Genomic DNA, 20,198 nt, shown 5'->3' with positions numbered 1-20,198 from the left:
TATTTTCTATTACATAAACATTTTAATGTATCACTTTAAATCACCAAAAATCCAAAAATAGTGTTGAATTAAGAACTTTATTTAACATAAAAATACTGTACAAACAGACGTAACACAGACAGAAAGAGACGGAGATGAAGAAGAGGAGGAGGAAGAAGAAAATGTGGAGCTGCTTCACTCCTTGAAGGTCGAATGTAGATGAGCTTTAAAGGCTGAAAGAGACAAACAGAGTTAGAACTACAGTTCCCATCAGCCCCTGCTGCCAGAGCTGACAGCTGATCAGTGATAAATAACCAATGACTTTGACCTGAACCAGAAAGCTACAGATCGCTGACTGGTTATCTTGAGTGGGAAAGGATTTGATCAATAAACAATAAAACTGAATCAATAAGAATTTAACAAGTTAAATGTGTCAAATCAATTAATCAAGTTATTCATGATTTTCCTTCTTTATGTGAACATTATGATCAAATATCATAATTGATCATATTATGAGATGACTCCTCCCTTTGATCTTTCTCCACAGGAACACAACCGTCACTGAAACGTGTGTCGTTCATTATTGTGTAGTTCTGTGTAAGAGTCTCTCTCACCTTCTTGATCGTCCCACAGTTCGGCTGCCGTCGGGTTTAAAGGCGACTCGTTGTTTGGTTCTGAAACACAACCACACACGAGTCATTGTGACATCACTTCCTGAAGTCCTCAGCCCAGTATCATGTTGACCAATCGTCCCAGCTTGTATATTCTGACAGTACCTCCCAGCAGGCTCTGGATGGACAGGAGGATGGAGCGGACGTCGTACAGCGCCGACCACTTCTCCTTCAGGATGTCCAGACAGATGAAGCCGTTCTCGTCCACGTTGGGATGAAAACACGGCGTCACAAACTTCACACGAGGAGCCTGGTACGGATAACCGGCGGGAAAATCCAGAGACAGGCGGTACCTGAGGCCCTCGTACACCTGAGACAGACAGGTGACCAGAGAGAGACAGGTCATGACAGGATGGTTCACCTGAGACACAGGGACAGAGTGTGGACCTACCGTCCCCTGAGCTCCGTTGATGGTTCCGATCCATTTGAAAAGATTATCTGATTCTGGAAACGCTGAGATCCCCTTATCACCGGACATCTGTCAGACAGACACGTGATGTCAGAGACAGGTCGCTTGACCATGATGACATCATCAGAAATGAAAGAAAAACTCACCATCAGAGTCATGAGCTCCTGCTGCAGCCTACACACACAAACACACAACAGACACACACAGGTTACAGATCAGACTTATTGAAGTGACCCAGGACCCGGTCCAAACCTGGGTCAGAACAGACCCAGCAGAACAGACAGAACCAGGAGGCGAGTTAAGCATCAGGTTAGAGTCACTTCAAAATAAAAGAGACCTTCTAGTAGGATCACACATTTGTACAGTCTGACTGAAATAATTAACAAGTCAACTATTTCATGAACAGATTAATGAGAATACAGAAAATGTGTTGAACATGACCATGAAACTATTAATGAGACACTTAATTATAAATAATTGGATTTCCTAATATTGTCAGAGTGAGACTGAGGTGATTTCATTATTAAAAGTTATTCTACATTACAAAGGTCATCACAGTTGTTTTGAGAAATCATTAATTTGTGAAGTCAACATTTTCTCATTTACTGTTTCATGTTGAGTCAGAATGTTTTGATCATAATATTATTATTCATCATTACTTCAACTCATTAGTTCCCAGTGTGAACAAATGCCACATCACAGTAAGGTCGCTTTTATTTTGAAACCACTGCTACCGTAATGCTCATAGAAAACGTTGGTTGTGCTTTGACCCGGTGACGGTTCCGTCTCTCACCGTTTGGACACCGAGCCTCTGGCCGCGCTGCCGCCGCTCTCGCTGCCCTTCAGAGCGGCTGTGGAGGAAGCTGCACCCGCTGCGGGGTCCATGTTCTGAGAGGCCATGATGGAGTGATCCGGTTCCTGCTGGACAGAGACAAAGACCGGGTCAGAGCCGGACACACACCGTGCTCACTGCCCCGGTCCCCGGTAGTCAGCAGCTAAACGGTAATAACCGGAAGAGTCAGTAAACACAAGTCCCACACCTGTCCACCTGATGTCTCTTAACTTACAGACAGTCCGGTGTCTCCTAACGGACGGTCCGGTGTCTCCTAACGACAAATTGTCTCTTAACTTAACAGACAGTACAGTGTTTCTTAACGGACGGTCCGGTGTCTCTGAAAGGACGGCCCGGTGTCTCTTAACGGACGGTCCGGTGTCTCTGAAAGAACGGTCCGGTGTCTCTGAAAGAACGGTCCGGTGTCTCTTAACGAACGGTCCGGTGTCTCTAAACGAACGGTCCGGTGTCTCTTAACGAACGGTCCGGTGTCTCTTAACGAACGGTCCGGTGTCTCTTAACGAACGGTCCGGTGTCTCTTAACGAACGGTCCGGTGTCTCTTAACGAACGGCCCGGTGTCTCTTAACGAACGGCCCGGTGTCTCTTAACGAACGGCCCGGTGTCTCTTAACGAACGGTCCGGTGTCTCTTAACGAACGGCCCGGTGTCTCTTAACGAACGGTCCGGTGTCTCTTAACGAACGGTCCGGTGTCTCTTAACGAACGGTCCGGTGTCTCTTAACAAACGGTCCGGTGTCTCTTAACGAACGTTCCGGTGTCTCTTAACGGACAGTGCTAACGGATCCGCTGAATTCGCATAGTGGCATCTGATCTGCTTTAGCTTCAAGCTAGTAGCAGGCTAACTGAGCGTTAGCTTGTTTACCACTAACGTCACACCGCGGACACATGCAACACTTCCTCGCGTTTACACCCGCACAGATCCCGGTTGAATCCGGTGCTAAAATCCGGTGTTTAATCCCGGTGGAACCGAGGGGACTCACCGTGTCCGGGAGTCCAGGTCCAAGCTGCGTCTGCCGGATTCAAACCAAGCACCCTGCCGCCCCCCGGTTTAAACTGACGCTCCGTCACAGACGCAGCGAATCAGCGCCAGACTTTTAAAAACAAACCACCTCCTGTTGACCAATGAGAAGAGTGAGAACGATGGGAACCGCGCTCTGATTGGACAGGAGGAACTTCCATAACGTGACATCACAGAGTGGAAACAAAGAAAAAATAAACTGCTATTTTTTTACTTTTTATGTGCAATTTTTATTAAAAGTAATTATATTGGATTTTTTTTAATCATATATCATCATATTTAATTGATTCATTTTTAACATAAATTTATTCTTACATTCATGAGTATTAACTTTATTTTACTTTCACAAACATTTCTATGATATTTCATGTTTCCAGATTTCATTTATTATTTCACTCTATTTTTCCGACATGAGGTCAGAGGTGAAACGAGTATAAATACACCCTTGAATATGAATATAAAATATGTTCATTAACTAAAACACGAACCATTTGTTATTGCTCATCAGCTGGTTCGCTCCTGTCCGCATGGGGGCGCTCCTCACCTGGACTCTGACAGCAGAAGAAGACGATGGCGCCGGAAGTGGTGATGTTATTTTGAAGTAGTTTCTTTATTTCCAGTCTGTGGTCGTTTCTGCCTCAAACAAGATGAACGCGCCTCCCGCCTTCGAGTCGTTCCTGCTGTTCGAAGGAGAGAAGAAGATCAGCATCAGTAAAGACACGAAGGTTCCCAACGCGTGTCTGTTCACCCTGAACAAAGAGGACCACACACTGGGCAACATCATCCGAGCGTGAGAGCCACACAGCATGCTAACAGAGGCTACAGACATGCTAACAGGAGGCAACAGACACAGCTGACAGGAGGCAACAGACATGCTAACAGAGGCTACAGACACAGCTGACAGAGGCTACAGACATGCTAACAGAGGCTACAGACACAGCTAACAGAGGCTACAGACATGCTAACAGAGGCTACAGACATGCTGACAGAGGCTACAGACATGCTAACAGAGGCTACATACATGCTAACAGAGGCTACAGACATGCTGACAGAGGCTACAGACATGCTAACAGAGGCTACATACATGCTAACAGAGGCTACAGACATGCTAACAGAGGCTACAGACACAGCTGACAGAGGCTACAGACATGCTAACAGAGGCTACAGACACAGCTAACAGAGGCTACAGACATGCTAACAGAGGCTACAGACATGCTGACAGAGGCTACAGACACAGCTAACAGAGGCTACAGACACAGCTAACAGAGGCTACAGACACAGCTGACAGAGGCTACAGACATGCTAACAGAGGCTACAGACATGCTAACAGAGGCTACAGACACAGCTAACAGAGGCTACAGACATGCTAACAGAGGCTACAGACATGCTAACAGAGGCTACAGACATGCTAACAGGAGGCTACACAGAGGATACAGCCTCAGAAGAGAGGGCTCAGTACTAGTTTTCACCTTTTATTGTTAACGGTTCTAATTGAGTCCTGACAGGAAATGCTCTAAAACATTTTTATAATGAAACATCAGATTTTTTATACAGTGGATACAAACCTGCTCATGTTTGTTTGTTTGTTTTTCAGTCAGCTGTTGAAGGATCCTCAGGTTCTGTTCGCTGGTTATAAGGTTCCTCATCCTCTAGAACACAAGATCGTCATCAGAGTCCAGACCACACCTGACTACAGTCCACAGGTAACACACACACACCTGACTACAGTCCACAGGTAACACACACACACCTGACTACAGTCCACAGGTAACACACACACACCTGACTACAGTCCACAGGTAACACACACACACCTGACTACAGTCCACAGGTAACACACACCTGACTACAGTCCACAGGTAACACACACACACCTGACTACAGTCCACAGGTAACACACACCTGACTACAGTCCACAGGTAACACACACACACCTGACTACAGTCCACAGGTAACACACACACGCACACCTGACTACAGTCCACAGGTAACACACACCTGACTACAGTCCACAGGTAACACACACACACCTGACTACAGTCCACAGGTAACACACACACACACACACCTGACCACAGTCCACAGGTAACACACACACACCTGACTACAGTCCACAGGTAACACACACACACCTGACTACAGTCCACAGGTAACACACACACACACACACACACACCTGACTACAGTCCACAGGTAACACACACACACACACCTGACCACAGTCCACAGGTAACACACACACACACACCTGACTACAGTCCACAGGTAACACACACACACACCTGACTACAGTCCACAGGTAACACACACACACACACACACCTGACTACAGTCCACAGGTAACACACACACACACCTGACTACAGTCCACAGGTAACACACACACACACAAACCTGACTACAGGTCACACACACACACTTTGATAGGTGTTTTATTAACAGGAAATGATTTTCTCTTTGACAGGAAGCGTTTACAAACGCCATCACAGATCTGATCAGCGAGCTGTCTCTTCTGGAGGAACGCTTCCGAGTCGCCATCAAAGATAAGCAGGAGGGGATTGAGTGATGCCCCCCCCCCACCCCGCAATGCCACTACCTGCCTGTGTTTATTTTTATAAATAAAGTCTGTGATGTCACAACCTTGTGAATGAGACTCAACTTTCTGCTCAGTTGAGATGGTTTTAGGTTCTTCAGGAATCAGTTGTGGATCATGATTAGATACACGTTCCTGTAGATACATGCTGCACAACATCAGGAGAATGTCCCCTTCTCAGGTTCTGGTCCATGTTCCAGGCTCTGGTCATCTCCGGCCTATAGACTACTGCCCCCCCTCCCCTCCCCCCCTCCTGGCAGGTCCACCTGCTGCTGCCATCTGACTTCTGCATCCAGAAACCAGCAGCTCCACTGGTCTTTAACCTAAGTTCAGTCACACTCCTCCGCTCCCTTCACTGGTTACCAGTAGCTGCATCTGTTCCAGAACACTAGTACTCTGCATCGACCAATCAGCTGCTCCCTCACTGCGAGGAACAGCTGTCACTCAACTTCAGGACAGTTTCCTGTCCTGGATCCTAAACAGTGAAGGACAGGAAGTCCTCACATCTTCCTCCAGACTGAAGACACATCTCTTCAGACCACAGATAAATAAATAAGTAGAACTTATGTGTCACTTACACAGAACACTAAATGTAATGTAATGAAAAACACGTCTTCTAGTCAGAAACAGTTTTATTAATTTTTGTTAAAAAACAGTATAAATGAAAGGATAGAAGGAGCCAATCAGGTCAGAGCATGTGAATCACATGATTGCTCTCTGATGAGTCGGCGGTCAAAGGTCAGCATCTCTCTGAGCCTCCATGGCTCTCTTCATCTTGTCAATCATCCACGAAGGAACGGAGAACGGCTTCATCTCGTCCATCCTGACGTCAGGACAGTCCCTGCACACACACACACACAGTTACCATGGTAACAACAGGGCGGGGCGAACCGGTGGAGCTGGTTACCATGGAGACAGACTCACTTGTACTCGTCGCTGCGGGACAGGTCCTGGATGTCTTCTTCGATCAGCAGGTAGGCCTGAACACAAACAGCAGTGGTGCCTTCAGGGGCAGTCGTACAGGTGGAAACTAAGCTGTCAGACCTGCATTGATAATCTGACACTCTCCAGAGTGAGAGGCGTCAGCCCCCGAGAGAATCTCATCATCGTGTCTGAATGAGCCGATGTGAGGACAGAGGAACTGTGTATGAGTAAAGTAACGTCATCTCCCCCTCTACAGGAGGAGGAGCCATGGTCCCGCCCATACGCTGGATCAACCCTGAGTCCGTCTCAGCTGTCAATCACGACGTCAGTTACTATGAATAAAATAACCGATAAAATCCAATCCAACCAGAAACACTATAACAAACATCTTTACATACATTTAATCAATGTCTGCTTTGATTCTTTAGTTTGGTCCATGCTCCATCTGCTAACATGGAGGAGGAGGGCTTACGAACTAACTGCAGACAGCCACCAGGGGGCGATCAGGATGATTTGCTAGCCGTTTGTCAACCATTGTTATTAACAGAGTGAGACAAACCCTGGTGGAGCTTCAGGGGAAACAGCTGCAGCAGAATCAAACACAGCTGAAGTAACCAGTGACCGATTCTTCAGACGTAATAGAACATAACCTGCCTCCATCCTGCTGCTGTGATGTCATCAAGTGACCAAGCTGCTGCTGTGATGTCATTGATTGACCACAACACCCGACCCTCATGTTCAACTGGGAACGACGTCATTTACTCAAAGTGTTCAGACTAAACGTCTCTGATGTCTCCTACGAGGTGCGTTCATGGACCCTCGGACACTCCAGCGTGTGGCTAGGTCCGCTAGCATCTCCACGTCCGGTGGAGGAGATTCAATAAAACTAATCCTGAACCGACTCTGAGCAGAAGAGTTTCTCACCATCTTTCCTCCTGTCGCTCTCATGTGATGTCGCTCTGCCAACCACTGCTTATCCTGTGCATCTGCAGCAAACTGACACACACACACACACACACACACACACACACACACACACACACACACACACACACACACACACACACACACACACACACACACACACACACACACACACACACACACACACACACACACACACACACACAGATTAGATTTGTGGAGGTGAGCATAGACACAAAAGTACGTACCACTACCAACACAATGTTATCGACTCCGTTGGCCGAGACATCTAGCCTTTATATATCTAGATATAGATCTATATCTAGATATAGATCTATATATATCTATATCTAGGGAGGTGAGTGTGCGTTTGTTACCTTGAAGAGGTCGGAGTGTTTGATGTAGATTCGTCCTCTGGTCCCGCCCATCCCCAGTGCCCTGCAAGGTGATATCACAGTGTCAGGTGACCTTTCACCTCTTGATCAGCTGATCAAGAGGTGGACTTTTTTACGACATGTTTGTTATTTTATAAACAACAGACATTAAAAACCTTTTAAAATAGCAGAATGTTTAATGAACAGTTTCTCTCTCTCCAGCATCCTCAGCTGATTGTCAACAGGAAGATCAACTTCCCAATACCACAACACAGATTTAATTTGAAAAGACAGATACAGCATATATACAATCACACATCCACACCCCCTGAGGTCAGAGGAAACATTAAACAGAGGACAGAGGTGATCAACAGCACCACCTGGTGTCTGGGCTGACCACCACATACAAACAATACAAACATGTAAACAGCATGTTCTGGACATGTTGTTGACTCACTTGTTTGCTCTGGAGCCAAGAACAAACGTGCTGCTGTCATTGAGCCTGGACGGATCCCACTGAAATACAAAGACACTGGATCATTACACGACGATGTGATAGAGTTTGGTCCAGGTCCCATCTGCTAACCTGGAGAGTGCTGTGGTTTGTGACCTATACCGCAGCCAGCCACCAGAGGGCTGTCCACCATGTGTATGTTCAGAGCTGATCTCACCTTCGGTCCTTCTCTCTTGACGGAATCAGGCTTCGGCTTCGCTCTGAGGACAAAAGGTCAAAGGTCGTCAGGTGAGGTAATCTACCTGGACACTGATGATGTCACTGTCGGGTACTCACTGAGAGGTGAAGGTCAGAGGTCGATCAGACGAGACGAGCGCGGCACTGGGACGGGTTTTCCTCTGAGGACACATAGTAATCAGTTATTCACACAATCGATTCCTTCACCTGTCTCACACCCGTCCACCTGTACCTCATACAACTGTCTCACACCTGTCTCACAGTATCTCAATAACCGGTCCTGCTCTACATCATACAACTGTCTCACACCTGTCTCACACCCGTCCACCTGTACCTCATACAACTGTCTCACACCTGTCTCACAGTATCTCAATAACCTGTCCTGCTGTACATCATACAACTGTCTCACACCTGTCTCACACCCGTCCACCCGTATCTCGTACAACTGTCTCACACCTGTCTCACAGTATCTCAATAACCTGTCCTGCTGTACTTATACAACTGTCTCACACCTGTCTCACAGTATCTCAATAACCTGTCCTGCTGTACTTATACAACTGTCTCAAACCTGTCCGACTGTAGATCATACAACTGTCTCATACCTCTCCGACTGTACTTATACAACTGTCTCACACCTCTCTGACTGTACCTCATACAACTGTCTCACACCTGTATCTCGTACAACTGTCTCACACCTGTCTCACACCCGTCTCACAGTATCTCAATAACCTGTCCTGCTGTACCTCATACAACTCTCTCACACCTGTCCGATAGTACATCATACAACTATCTCACACCTGTCTGACTGTACATCATACAACTCTCTCACACCTCTCTGACTGTACTTATACAACTGTCTCACACCTCTCTGACTGTACCTCATACAACTCTCTCACACCTGTCCGATAGTACATCATACAACTATCTCACACCTGTCTGACTGTACCTCACACACCTGAGCACATCAGTGTTTAGAGTCTGAGCGAACAGGCACAGGTCAGAGGTCACACTACCTTCTTGAGCAGGGGACTTCCTCTTTGACTGCAGTCGTCGTCAGCAGGTCTGGTTCTCTGTCAAGAATCAAAACGTGAAGAGGAATCAGGTGGTGACTGTGGCTATTGATCTGATTGGTCAGTTTGAAGGCTCCTACCTTGATTGCGATCTCTGCCCGAACTTTCTTCACCTCCCCCTCTGGAAACAGCTGTTTGGCCTGGTGATGTCATCAGAGGAAACCATGGTTACCACAGAGAGAGACAGGTGAGTACCGATGGTCACATGACCTTCAGGGTCAGATCACAGTAAATCACCTTACATGTTCTAGAACGTTCCTGCAGGCCTCTTTGATCAGCTGATCAGTCTGAACCTCATCACCTACGTTCACCTTCACGTTCTGAGCGGCTTTCTCAAAGAACTGAAACACATTCAAATCCATTCAACATTGTGATGTATTTATGTATTGTGATAATAAGTTATAACAGTTGTACTTATATATAGTAGTGATAAGTTATAGAAGTTCACACCTGCTCAGATGTCACTGAGAAAAATGCATTGAATTACTTTGACCTCTGACCTTCTGGTACTTCCTGAACACAGCCATGATGTCATCATTGAAGCTGGGCTGAAGCACCGCCCTCAACAGGTCCATGGACACCTGAGGATCTGTGTAGCTACACACACACAGGCACACGCACACACACACACACACAGATCAATTCTAACTGTAGGTTTATCTCTGGTGTTTAATATAGTTTGAAACATTATGAACCAGTACTGACCTGACAGTCATGTGCGAGCGTCGTCCTCGTCTGTGGATCTGTCTGTGTTTGATCATCACGTTCCACGGTTTCTGAAAATAGAGAGAATAGAGAGAACAGCAGTTAAGGCCGGCGCATGCTTCTGCAACTGCAGAAATTTATGGTTCCCCACGGGTTGCGCGTGTTGCAAAGCAATTCACCACCAGAACACTAGGCGGAGAAACTTTTTTTGTTGAAGACGCGTTTAGAGACGCCTTCTTTGTGTGAGGCAGTCGTCGACTGTTTATTTACATCACCACTCCGGCTCCTCAAGCCTTTTTCTGGCGGACAGATCCTCCAGTCAGTGACGGGTTATACAAGTGGTCATACTTTCGGATCTCTTCTGCCAAGTGCTCTTCTATTTGGTCCATATTCGTTCTTCTAAATCTTCCGTGATTTCCGAGTTTTATGGGGCATGAAACTGGAAACTAGACTCCGGACGGGATGTAGTAAGCCGACCAATCACAGCCTTGCGGGCTGCGTGAGGCTCGCGTCGTTTTGTCGTGTAGTTAGAAAAAATTGGCGCACGCACGCAAGCCGCCAGAGGGCAGGAAAGGGGCGTGTTGCGTGTCTGCGAAAAATCCGACTATAAATCGTCCTTTAGTGTGACCCAAACATGATGACCAGTTAACAAGGTGACCAGTTAACATGATGACCAGTTAACATGATGACCAGTTAACAAGGTGACCAGTTAACATGTTGACTAGTTATCCTAGTGACCAGTTAACTTATTGACCATAGAAGACAGTGACCACTTAACAAGGTGACCAGTTAACATGATGACCAGTTAACAAGGTGACCACTTAACAAGGTGACCAGTTAACATGATGACCAGTTAACAAGGTGACCAGTTAACATGTTGACTAGTTATCCTAGTGACCAGTTAACATGATGACCAGTTAACATGATGACCAGTTAACAAGGTGACCAGTTAACATGTTGACTAGTTATCCTAGTGACCAGTTAACTTATTGACCATAGAAGACAGTGACCACTTAACAAGGTGACCAGTTAACATGATGACCAGTTAACAAGGTGACCACTTAACAAGGTGACCAGTTAACATGATGACCAGTTAACAAGGTGACCACTTAACAAGGTGACCAGTTAACATGATGACCAGTTAACAAGGTGACCACTTAACAAGGCGACCAGTTAACAAGGTGACCAGTTAACATGATGACCACTTAACAAGGTGACCACTTAACAAGGTGACCAGTTAACAAGGTGACCACTTAACAAGGTGACCAGTTCACATGATGACCAGTAAACATGTTGACTAGTTATCCTAGTGACCAGTTAACTTATTGAACATAGAACACGGTGACCAGCTAACATGATGACCAATTAACATGATGTCCAGTTAACCTGATAACCAGTTAACCTAGTGACCATGTTAACTTATTGACTAGTTAACATGATGTTTCTCAGTGACGCTGAACTATCGCGACACTTAGCTCGTGGTTTCTTTGAGCTAAGCTTCGCTTTTAGCTGGAGTGAGATCTGTGCAGATCACATGACTTTGTTTAAAGTTCAAACAGCTGAATCATAAGGGTTAGCATTGAGCTAAGCTAGCCCGCTAACCCTCTATCCCCGGTCCCCTCTCACCGGGGTCTGCTCCTGCTGCTCCTGCCCGTCCTGCTGCAGCCAGTCCCGGCCTCCCTCGCTGCGGTGGGCTCCCATGGAGGAAGCTTTGTGATCCGGGTCCACCTGAGCTAACTGTGCTAGTGTGAGCTAACCACAGCTAAAGCTAACTGTGTTAGCACAGGCCGAGCTGAGTGACAGATGATCGATAATCGATGATCCGCGGATCGACGTCTGATTCCAGGAAATAACGTTCACTTCCGCTGTGAGGCTACGGCTTCTGCAGCGCATCCGGTGTCATTTCAAAGTAAAAGCCCCACATACACCAATCTAAAAACAAGCTTTATTTTGAAATGTCAGGATTTGTTTGTTGGGTTGGTACACGGAAGTGACGAGTTCTCTGAAAAGTATAAATACCGAAGCTGTGATATTGTGATGAAAAGTTTAAATGTTAAACGTCACGGATTCAGTTTAAATTCTGACACTAGTGTTACCGTCAGTCATCTGGGTTCCAGGGAGAACGTGTACTGTAGTACCAACACTCGGCCTGCATCTCTGGTTGAGTATATTCAGTCCAGTCTCCATCCTCACGTCATCAGAGAACCACACACACGTTAACTAAAGACAAGCCAACTGGAGAACAATTATTATTCATCAGTCAGGAAAATAATCATCAGAATCTTTAGTTTGAATCACCTGAAAATGTTTAACTCTCTGTCACAGGAAACAACGTTTAACAGTTTTAAAGAAAAAATCTTATTTTAACATGTGACAAACATCTTAAATGTTTTATCACATGAAAACTTTAATTAAATCAAATCATTTGTTTTTGTCATAAAACAAAACAATTTTATTGAACATTAAGAAAATCTGAAAATGAAGGGAAACATCACACGTGTCAAAGGTCGTCACAGGATTTTATCTCAAAATTACAAGAGCGTTAATATTTCTGATCCAATTAATTCATTAGTTACAAGAAAATGTCTCCAGTTTGTTTTCACCATTATGATGTTTACAGTCCAACGTTAGCCGAGCTTATCAGTCAGCTTAGCTTAAAGGACCGCTCCGTCAGAGACTCGGAGGAAACATTCAGGCTCAGCGTCGTTCAGAGTCCGAAGATTCATGCACCAAGGACAAAAAGACGTATATAAAAATATGCGGAAGCATTTCCTGTTTGACGTCGGCGTCACGTTTCCCACTGTTCAGCGTTCCCGTCGCTCAAACACGTTTTCTTTTACACACAAAAATTCTCTTCTTCTTCACTTTGGTTCAGAACTTTGCCAAACAGGAAACAGTTAATCTCTTTAAAAAACCTTAAATTAAATTAAAAAAAAACAGACAAGGAAAAGAACATAAACAGTTTCACTGTACAGTATCTACACGGTGACAGACGTCTGATCGGATCGCCCATCGGCCAATCAGAGGAGCTGTCCCACACTCCCTCAGGAAGGGATGGGACCTCTGACGAGGCAGGAAGGTAGCGTCCGTCTCTCAGCGCCCTCACCGACCAGTCCGAATCCCAGTTCTGACTCCGCCTCCTTCCACCAGTTAATACAACCTCACTCTGGATGCCCCATGCCGGCTCAATACTCAGTCTCCCAGAATGCCCCCTGGCACTGATTGGCCAGAAGATCATGAGGAGGCAGGGCCTGAAGTGGGTCGCTGCTGGATTCTGTCCAATAGAAACAATAGCTGCCTTGTCAACCAATCACCAAGCCCAGTCGGTGAGGGGACCAATGAGAAGTCCTCTGGCCAAGAGGAGAAGTGACAACACAGATGACATCACAGGTGAATGAAGAGGTTTTTCTGCTGGAGTTCAAACACGTCGCTGCTCACTAATTTAACTCTGCTCTCATTGGTTGCCTTCCTACGGCACCATGTCCCCACTTGAACCCAAAGCTCCAGATTCTGTGATATCAGCCTCGACCAATCAGAACAGCTGGAGTGGACAGGGATGAAACAGACCACAGGGATGATGGTGGGTCGACGGTACAATTAAAGGTTAAGGTATCAGCGTGGCTCTTTGCCCCCGGCTGACAGCCGCCACGGAACTGCATGGTGGGTATGTTGAGAGAAATTGAGGGTGAGCTACAGGTGCTGGTGAGGGACAATCTGAACAGACAACAAGGGGAGGGGCCAGGACTACACTACAAGCCCTGCCCCTCTACACAGCAGCCATCTTGTCCTGAGGGCTACTGCTGCTACTGCTGCTGCTGTTGTCGTTGTTGTTGTTGTTGTCATGGCTCCCTGGGGACATCACACTGCTCTGCGTCCTATCAGAGGCCTTGGGGGTGGAGTCTTTGTCTCCTGGAGCAACGTTGGCAGGGCCAGGAGAAGACAGGGAGGAGGGGCGAGCGGAGGAGGGGCGGTACGCCTTCGTCAGCTCTGCCAGACGCTCTGGAGTTGGAGCCCACTTCACAAAACCTGCGTCATTCTGAAGGAAGAGAACCGCAGTACCGTGGACCGCCCTGTAGGACATCTCCTCCCTAACAACACAAGGAGTGGAGTATTAATGTAGTACTGTGTAGTATTTACAAAACCGTGTAGTATCAGTGTAGACTTAGTACACACAGTGTAGTAGCAGTGTAGACTAAGTACACAGTGTAGTATCAGTGTAAACTTAGTACACACAGTGTAGACTTAGTAAAAACAGTGTAGTATCAGTGTAGACTTAGTACACACAGTGTAGTAGAAGTGTAGACTAAGTACACAGTGTAGTATCAGTGTAAACTTAGTACACACAGTGTAGACTTAGTAAAAACAGTGTAGTAGCAGTGTAGACTAAGTACACAGTGTAGTATCAGTGTAAACTTAGTACACAAAGTGTAGTATCAGTGTAGACTTAGTAAACACAGTGTAGTAGCAGTGTAGACTAAGTACACAGTGTAGTATCAGTGTAAACTTAGTACACACAGTGTAGTATCAGTGTAAACTTAGTACACACAGTGTAGTATCAGTGTAAACTTAGTACACACAGTGTAGTATCAGTGTAGACTTAGTACACACAGTGTAGTATCAGTGTTAATTTAGTGCACAACATCTAGTATCAGTACACAGTGTTGTATCAGTGTAGTATTAGTACCCATAGTGTAGTATTAGTACCTATTGCAGATGTGCTGACTCCCAGATCGATACTCGTGCTCGTAGGCCGGGACATTCAGCTGATGACGGAGGAATCGACTTCCCTCCATGCGAGTCAGAGCCGGGGTCACGGGGTCACGCCACTCTGGAACAAAGACGATGAAGGACAGAGGCTCCGAGGACTGATCCAGAAGGTCCTGAAGGAGACAGACCATCAGTCAGCAGCACATTCAGGACCAGTACAGACCACTACAGACCTTTACAGACCAGGATGCTACACTGACCTCGAAGTGTGTCACCATTGCATCCATCATCTCTTCACAGAACGGAGGGTTGGCTTCAAACGAGCCACTGACTGGAGAGAAGGACAGGAAGGGCCTGAAAACACACACTCAGTTACTCACACTGTGTAGACAAACCACCGGCCACAGTCCCACAGCTCACAGGTTTCCGTCTCACCCTCTAGATCCAAAGAAGCCGTCAATATCGGGGAAAGCCGAGGAGAACTGTTTGAAGTAGCAGTTGAGCGGCGAGGCGAAGCACTCGAAGGAAACACCAAACTGTCGGTTCAAGGCTTCAAACACTGCCACCGGCAGTGCCCCCTGCAGGCCGGTCCCCTCATTAGCACCGCTGCCAAACATCTCCTGGACACACAAACACACCTTGTTAACCAATGAGCTCTGACACCCGCTGTCAGCTGGCAGAAACTCGAAGCTGATTGGTTGACAGAGTCAGCTGACCTGGTATCTCTTCAGGAGGCACCAGACTCTGGACAGGAACTTCTCAAAGCGAGGATCGTCAATACAGCTGTACCTGTACAGCAGCTCCTGTAGCCATGGTAACCACAGAGACAGGTGAGTGTCGCCCTCTGCTGGTGAGCAGTGAAGTTGACTTCACATGTGTCACATTAAACCTTCCTGCAGGACTTTTGATTTCAAACATTTGCAGGAAGTCATGGTAATAGCAGTGGCACTGACCAGTTTGCTGAAGTGACCTCTGTTGACCTTGACCATCTCTCCCCTGAAACGCAAACAGGCCACGTCGTTTTCAAAGTGCAGTTCCACCCGGGGGAGCGGCGGCGAGGCCATTGCCAGACGCACAGGGAAACAGTAGACGAGCCGCGACTGCTGAGGGGACGCACACGCCTCTGAAAACACACAAACCAACACACATGTATAAGTAACACAGCACAAGACCTACCTGTGTGTGTGTGTTTGTGTGTGTGTACCTGTAGGTTGCTCCTGCAGCAGAGTCAGGTGTGTTTGTCTCAGGCGCCGGCTGTACTCTGCAGACAGCTGATAGATCTTAGAGCAAATTCCTTCAACGGAGTCTTTGGCGACAGCGGTAACGTGAGGACCACACTGCTGCCTCAGGTGTTCCAGACGATCCTACACACACAGACACACACACACACAGTCATCAGCTAAAAAATACTCAACTTTGACTTGGGCTGCTCTTGTCAAACATCTTGATAAAGGTTTACAGAGTAAATTCAAAGGAGTTCAGAGGTCAGCCGATGAAACCAGTCTAGTTCAACTGTTACCATGTAGTCCTCTTTGCTGGCGGAGTGGTCTCGACGCAGCCAGCTCATGGTGTCTTCAGCGTTCCACTTCACCACCTTCCTGCTCTCTGGACTCGCATTCCTGGACAGGTCAGAGGTCACAAGTCACAGCTCCCTCAACATCAACCCACCTTTCCGTTGATGACCTCATATTGTGACCTACCTCGAGTCGATCATCTTCTTGGCAGCTTCAGCGTATTTGAACAGCAGCTTGCGAGCTTCTTCTTTGTACTTAATACGAGACAGCCTGAAAAGTGAGACAGGCAGGAGGTGAGACAGGTGGTGAGAAAAACAGATTGACAGACAGACAGGTAGGCAGGCAGGTACCTGATGGGGATGTCGTTCATGACCTCTCTGAACATGGACGGGGAGATGACGGGGTCACAGTCACTCGGCAGTAAAGGGTCATGACCTTTGTCAATCGTTTTCCTCTCCAGTAACCAACGATTAAACGACTCGCGAGGAGGATCGATACCTGAGCAGACAGAGAGAGAGTGAGACAGACAGATGTTAACTCTTGAATCAGCTGTATGGAGTGCTACTCAACCTCATGTTAAACTAAAGCTGATTCAGACTGAACTGTTCTGAATGCCAGTCAGTTAATCCGGACACGTTCCTGTTGTTGTGAACGAGGCTGACCCGTATGATCTCCTGCTGCTGCTTCACATGTGGAACTCAAACTGACCAGACACTATTTAAACAGCCTTACAGTGTTTCCCTGTGCTTCTCTCTACCTTCTCTCTGGTGACACAGCTCGTGGTAGTGTTGCCTCAGCTTCGTGACCAGCTGAGCGCGCTGCAGCTCGATTTCAGGATGAGGAGGCAGGTGATTGGCCGCGGGGTGCTCTCTGATCACAGCGTTGGTTTGGATGTCCAGATCCCAGTAGATCCTGAAGACGACATCAATGTTAAAGTAAATCCACAGGATCTCAAGAGATGCAAAAGAAAGTGGTGCGGCTTCAGCACTCACACAGCTGGTCTGTAGGGGGCGGGGGCAAGACTTTGAGTTGCAGGTGTAGCTGATTGGGCCTGTTTGTCCTCAGGGGCAGAGCTCCAGGGTTTGAGCCCGGGGGTGCTGGGAGAGATGGGCGTGGTGGGCTCCACCTGGAAACAGATGACACATTTTCCCATAATCCACTGCACACCGTGACCGATTTACAGGGCGACAGTTCAGACCACAAGAACCAATCACCTCCTGCCGTACAAATTCAGCTGTGAACTGTTTGAGGACGCTCATGCTAACGTCACAGTGAAGTGACCGACGGAGACGAGCTGTCCTCATTACTGTTCTTACCTTAGCTCGTTTAAGGCTGTTGGGCCCCGCCCCCTGCTCCTCAGAGCTCCTCCTCTTCCTCTGACCATTACCATGGTTAGTGTCCCCACCTTCTGCTGGAGCCGCATTCAGACCTAAAGGATCGGACTGCAGACAGACACGCACTACAGTCAGTTCATATATAGATATAATCTAGACAATCAAATGATTATTGTGTGGAGACAGGAAATGATGTCAGATGACAAGCAAACTTTACTCACAATGACGTCATGCTGACCAAGCACCGGCACCTCCCACAGGCTCTGATTGGTGAACCGGTTGAAATAATATGGTCGGTTCTCCCTCCGAGACCAACACTTAGACCATCCAGCCTGGACCAGCTCATCTGAGAGACAGACAGGTCAGAGAGACAGACAGGTCAGAGAGAGAGATAGACCAACACTTAGAACATCCAGCCTGGACCAGCTCATCTGAGAGACAGACAGGTCAGAGAGACAGACAGGTCAGAGAGAGAGATAGACCAACACTTAGACCATCCAGCCTGGACCAGCTCATCTGAGAGACAGACAGGTCAGAGAGAGAGAGACCAGCTCATCTGAGAGACAGACAGGGGATGCAGACAGACAGGTGACACAGACAGACAGGTGTACCTGGCAGCTCAGGTGGTTTGGACGTTGTGGACGGAGACAGGGGCGGTCCCTCTGAGGAGGTGGAGCCAGAGGGAGACAGAATTATGGTTGCCTCCCCCTTCACTGATGCCTGGCTGTCATTGGACATCTCAGCTGCTCGTCAGAATGACATCCACCTGTCTCGACAGGAAGAGACATGTTACTTTCAAAATAAAACACAGGTGAAATACTCTGATGTCACTGGTCGATGTCATGTGACAGTGATGGCCTGTAGTCACATGAGAAAGTGATGTCACCAATAAATTATAATAAATGTGACACTGAGGGGTCACATAACACGTGATGAAATTATTACTCCATTCCTCTCATCTGTCTGACTCCACTGTCTCTCTCTCCTGTCTCTCCCTCTCACCTGTCTCTCTCTCTTGTCTGACTCTCCTGTCTCTCCCTCTCGTCTCCCCCTCACATTCATTTTAATTAATTGTCCTATCAGCACTAACATGAACTATCACTGTTGTTGTTGAAAAGATGAATAATACAGTTTAGAAATAAGTTAGTGATAGTCTCACTGGTTTGTGACGTCATGTGACGTATTACTTTACGGTAAACGCTGTTTAACGTGACGGAGGAAAGCGGAGCAGCAGTACACCACGGCCGCCTGAGTGTGGCGCTAAAGAGACGATAGGACAGTTTAAATCTGACGATCAGCTGTTGTTTGGATTCTGTTTGTTTACATGATCGATGCGTTATTAAGACATTTCGTGTTTCCTCGTGTTGACGCTGGAACGCAGACACGAGCGCCATGGTTACACGCATGCGCGTGTCAGTCTGTCGGGACAAACGGGGGGGGGGGACAAAAGGCTGCGGCTGCTCGTCGGGAGCCCGCGCTCGCAGCTCGACCCCGCGGCGGCAGCTCGGTCCACAGCCGCGTCGAAGAGCCCTGAAGCGGGTCCGACGCACCGAGCGGCCGCGGAGCCGTCGCCAGCTCCGCCGCTACCGGTCATTTAACGGCCATTTCGCGCGGCCCGCTCGGAGCGACAGCTGTTGTTTAGGCGCCACTTCTCTCACAAGATGGCGGACACGCCCCTGCCACAGAGCGCCGCGTCCTGCACATCGTTCCCGCTCCGCTCCGCGGACCGAGCCGCTCGGAGCGCCGCTCGGCCGCTTCATCCGAAGCCCCGCACCTTCCGCCGCACACCGCTGCGGGCGAACCGGCTCTACCGGGCCCCCTGCCCTTACCTTGGCCGGTTAAGTTGCGAAGAGTTGTGGGTTCTGCGCGCTTGTTTCGGGTCCTCCGCTCCGCTCCCTCCCCGCCTGCTCAGACATCTTTACAGGGACCCGGGCTGAGCTGCTGCGCATGCGCGGCGGATTCTCTGCTTCCTGTTGTGAAGTGTCCTGTTGTCGCCGCCATGTTGGGCAGGTCAACGGTTAAAGGGAAAGTTCACTTTAAAATAAACTTCATCTCCTCCGCACTACGATGGGGGGGGGGGGTCTCAGGATTTAACAGCGTGAGGGCAGATTCCAAAACACCTGAAGTAACTAATATGATTAGATGCGATTAAGATGTATTTATTTGTCCCAAACACAGACACACTCATGCAGGTAGGGAAATGTAACCTCTGCTTTTGACCCATCTTGTGCAGGACACACAGACCAGTGAGCAACCATGTATGGCCTACGGGGAGCAGATGTTGGGGGAGTAAGGTGCCTTGCTCAGGGGCACTAGACAGGGCAGGGAGAATCCTCTTGGATTTTTGGACAGATCAATCCGGGTTCGTCTTTTGTTGTTTCTCCCTGGAGTCGAACCAGAGACCTTTTCTGCCAATAGTCCAAGTTTCTGCCA

At 47.7% G+C, this 20,198-nt stretch overlaps 4 protein-coding genes across 5 annotated transcripts; 1 reads left to right on the top strand and 3 right to left on the bottom strand.

Annotated features, from left to right (window-relative positions):
- Positions 1-63: 63 nt before the first annotated feature.
- On the bottom strand, positions 64-3,012 carry ube2c (ubiquitin-conjugating enzyme E2C). Of its 2 annotated transcripts, none has more exons than XM_053434632.1 (7): positions 2,892-3,012; positions 1,853-1,977; positions 1,206-1,233; positions 1,042-1,128; positions 756-960; positions 594-653; positions 64-212 (listed from the first exon to the last, which is right to left on the bottom strand). In XM_053434632.1, exons 2-7 carry the CDS (start codon positions 1,957-1,959, stop codon positions 175-177), a joined length of 525 nt encoding a protein of 174 aa, XP_053290607.1. In that variant the 5' UTR covers positions 1,960-1,977; positions 2,892-3,012; the 3' UTR covers positions 64-174. The 2 variants fall into 2 exon arrangements, with proteins under 2 accessions (XP_053290607.1, XP_053290617.1); XM_053434642.1 differs by having other exon boundaries at positions 1,853-2,028; positions 2,892-2,939.
- A 456-nt stretch (positions 3,013-3,468) lies between these two features.
- polr2j (RNA polymerase II subunit J) lies at positions 3,469-5,568 on the top strand. Its single transcript, XM_053434656.1, has 3 exons — positions 3,469-3,719; positions 4,524-4,632; positions 5,394-5,568. Exons 1-3 carry the CDS (start codon positions 3,577-3,579, stop codon positions 5,493-5,495), a joined length of 354 nt encoding a protein of 117 aa, XP_053290631.1. The 5' UTR covers positions 3,469-3,576; the 3' UTR covers positions 5,496-5,568.
- A 568-nt stretch (positions 5,569-6,136) lies between these two features.
- Positions 6,137-12,093, bottom strand: LOC128450726 (deoxynucleotidyltransferase terminal-interacting protein 1). Its single transcript, XM_053434359.1, has 13 exons — positions 11,837-12,093; positions 10,211-10,281; positions 10,006-10,102; positions 9,748-9,846; positions 9,586-9,645; positions 9,449-9,505; positions 8,535-8,596; positions 8,416-8,458; positions 8,202-8,260; positions 7,748-7,808; positions 7,371-7,442; positions 6,447-6,502; positions 6,137-6,363 (listed from the first exon to the last, which is right to left on the bottom strand). The coding sequence occupies exons 1-13, from the start codon at positions 11,909-11,911 to the stop codon at positions 6,255-6,257; spliced, it is 921 nt and encodes a 306-aa protein (XP_053290334.1). The 5' UTR covers positions 11,912-12,093; the 3' UTR covers positions 6,137-6,254.
- A 619-nt stretch (positions 12,094-12,712) lies between these two features.
- On the bottom strand, positions 12,713-19,709 carry pcif1 (phosphorylated CTD interacting factor 1). Its single transcript, XM_053434069.1, has 16 exons — positions 19,595-19,709; positions 18,377-18,531; positions 17,987-18,111; positions 17,748-17,873; positions 17,424-17,557; positions 17,189-17,343; positions 16,782-16,929; positions 16,618-16,701; positions 16,437-16,536; positions 16,122-16,281; positions 15,871-16,040; positions 15,634-15,720; positions 15,353-15,537; positions 15,178-15,271; positions 14,915-15,090; positions 12,713-14,298 (listed from the first exon to the last, which is right to left on the bottom strand). Exons 2-16 carry the CDS (start codon positions 18,501-18,503, stop codon positions 13,977-13,979), a joined length of 2,193 nt encoding a protein of 730 aa, XP_053290044.1. The 5' UTR covers positions 18,504-18,531; positions 19,595-19,709; the 3' UTR covers positions 12,713-13,976.
- Between the last annotated feature and the right edge of the window lie 489 nt (positions 19,710-20,198).

Source organism: Pleuronectes platessa, chromosome 2 (genome assembly GCF_947347685.1).
Source record: "Pleuronectes platessa chromosome 2, fPlePla1.1, whole genome shotgun sequence".
NCBI lineage: Eukaryota > Metazoa > Chordata > Actinopteri > Pleuronectiformes > Pleuronectidae > Pleuronectes > Pleuronectes platessa.
Note: the sequence above shows the minus strand (reverse complement) of the source record. Positions and strands in the feature narration are given on the sequence as shown.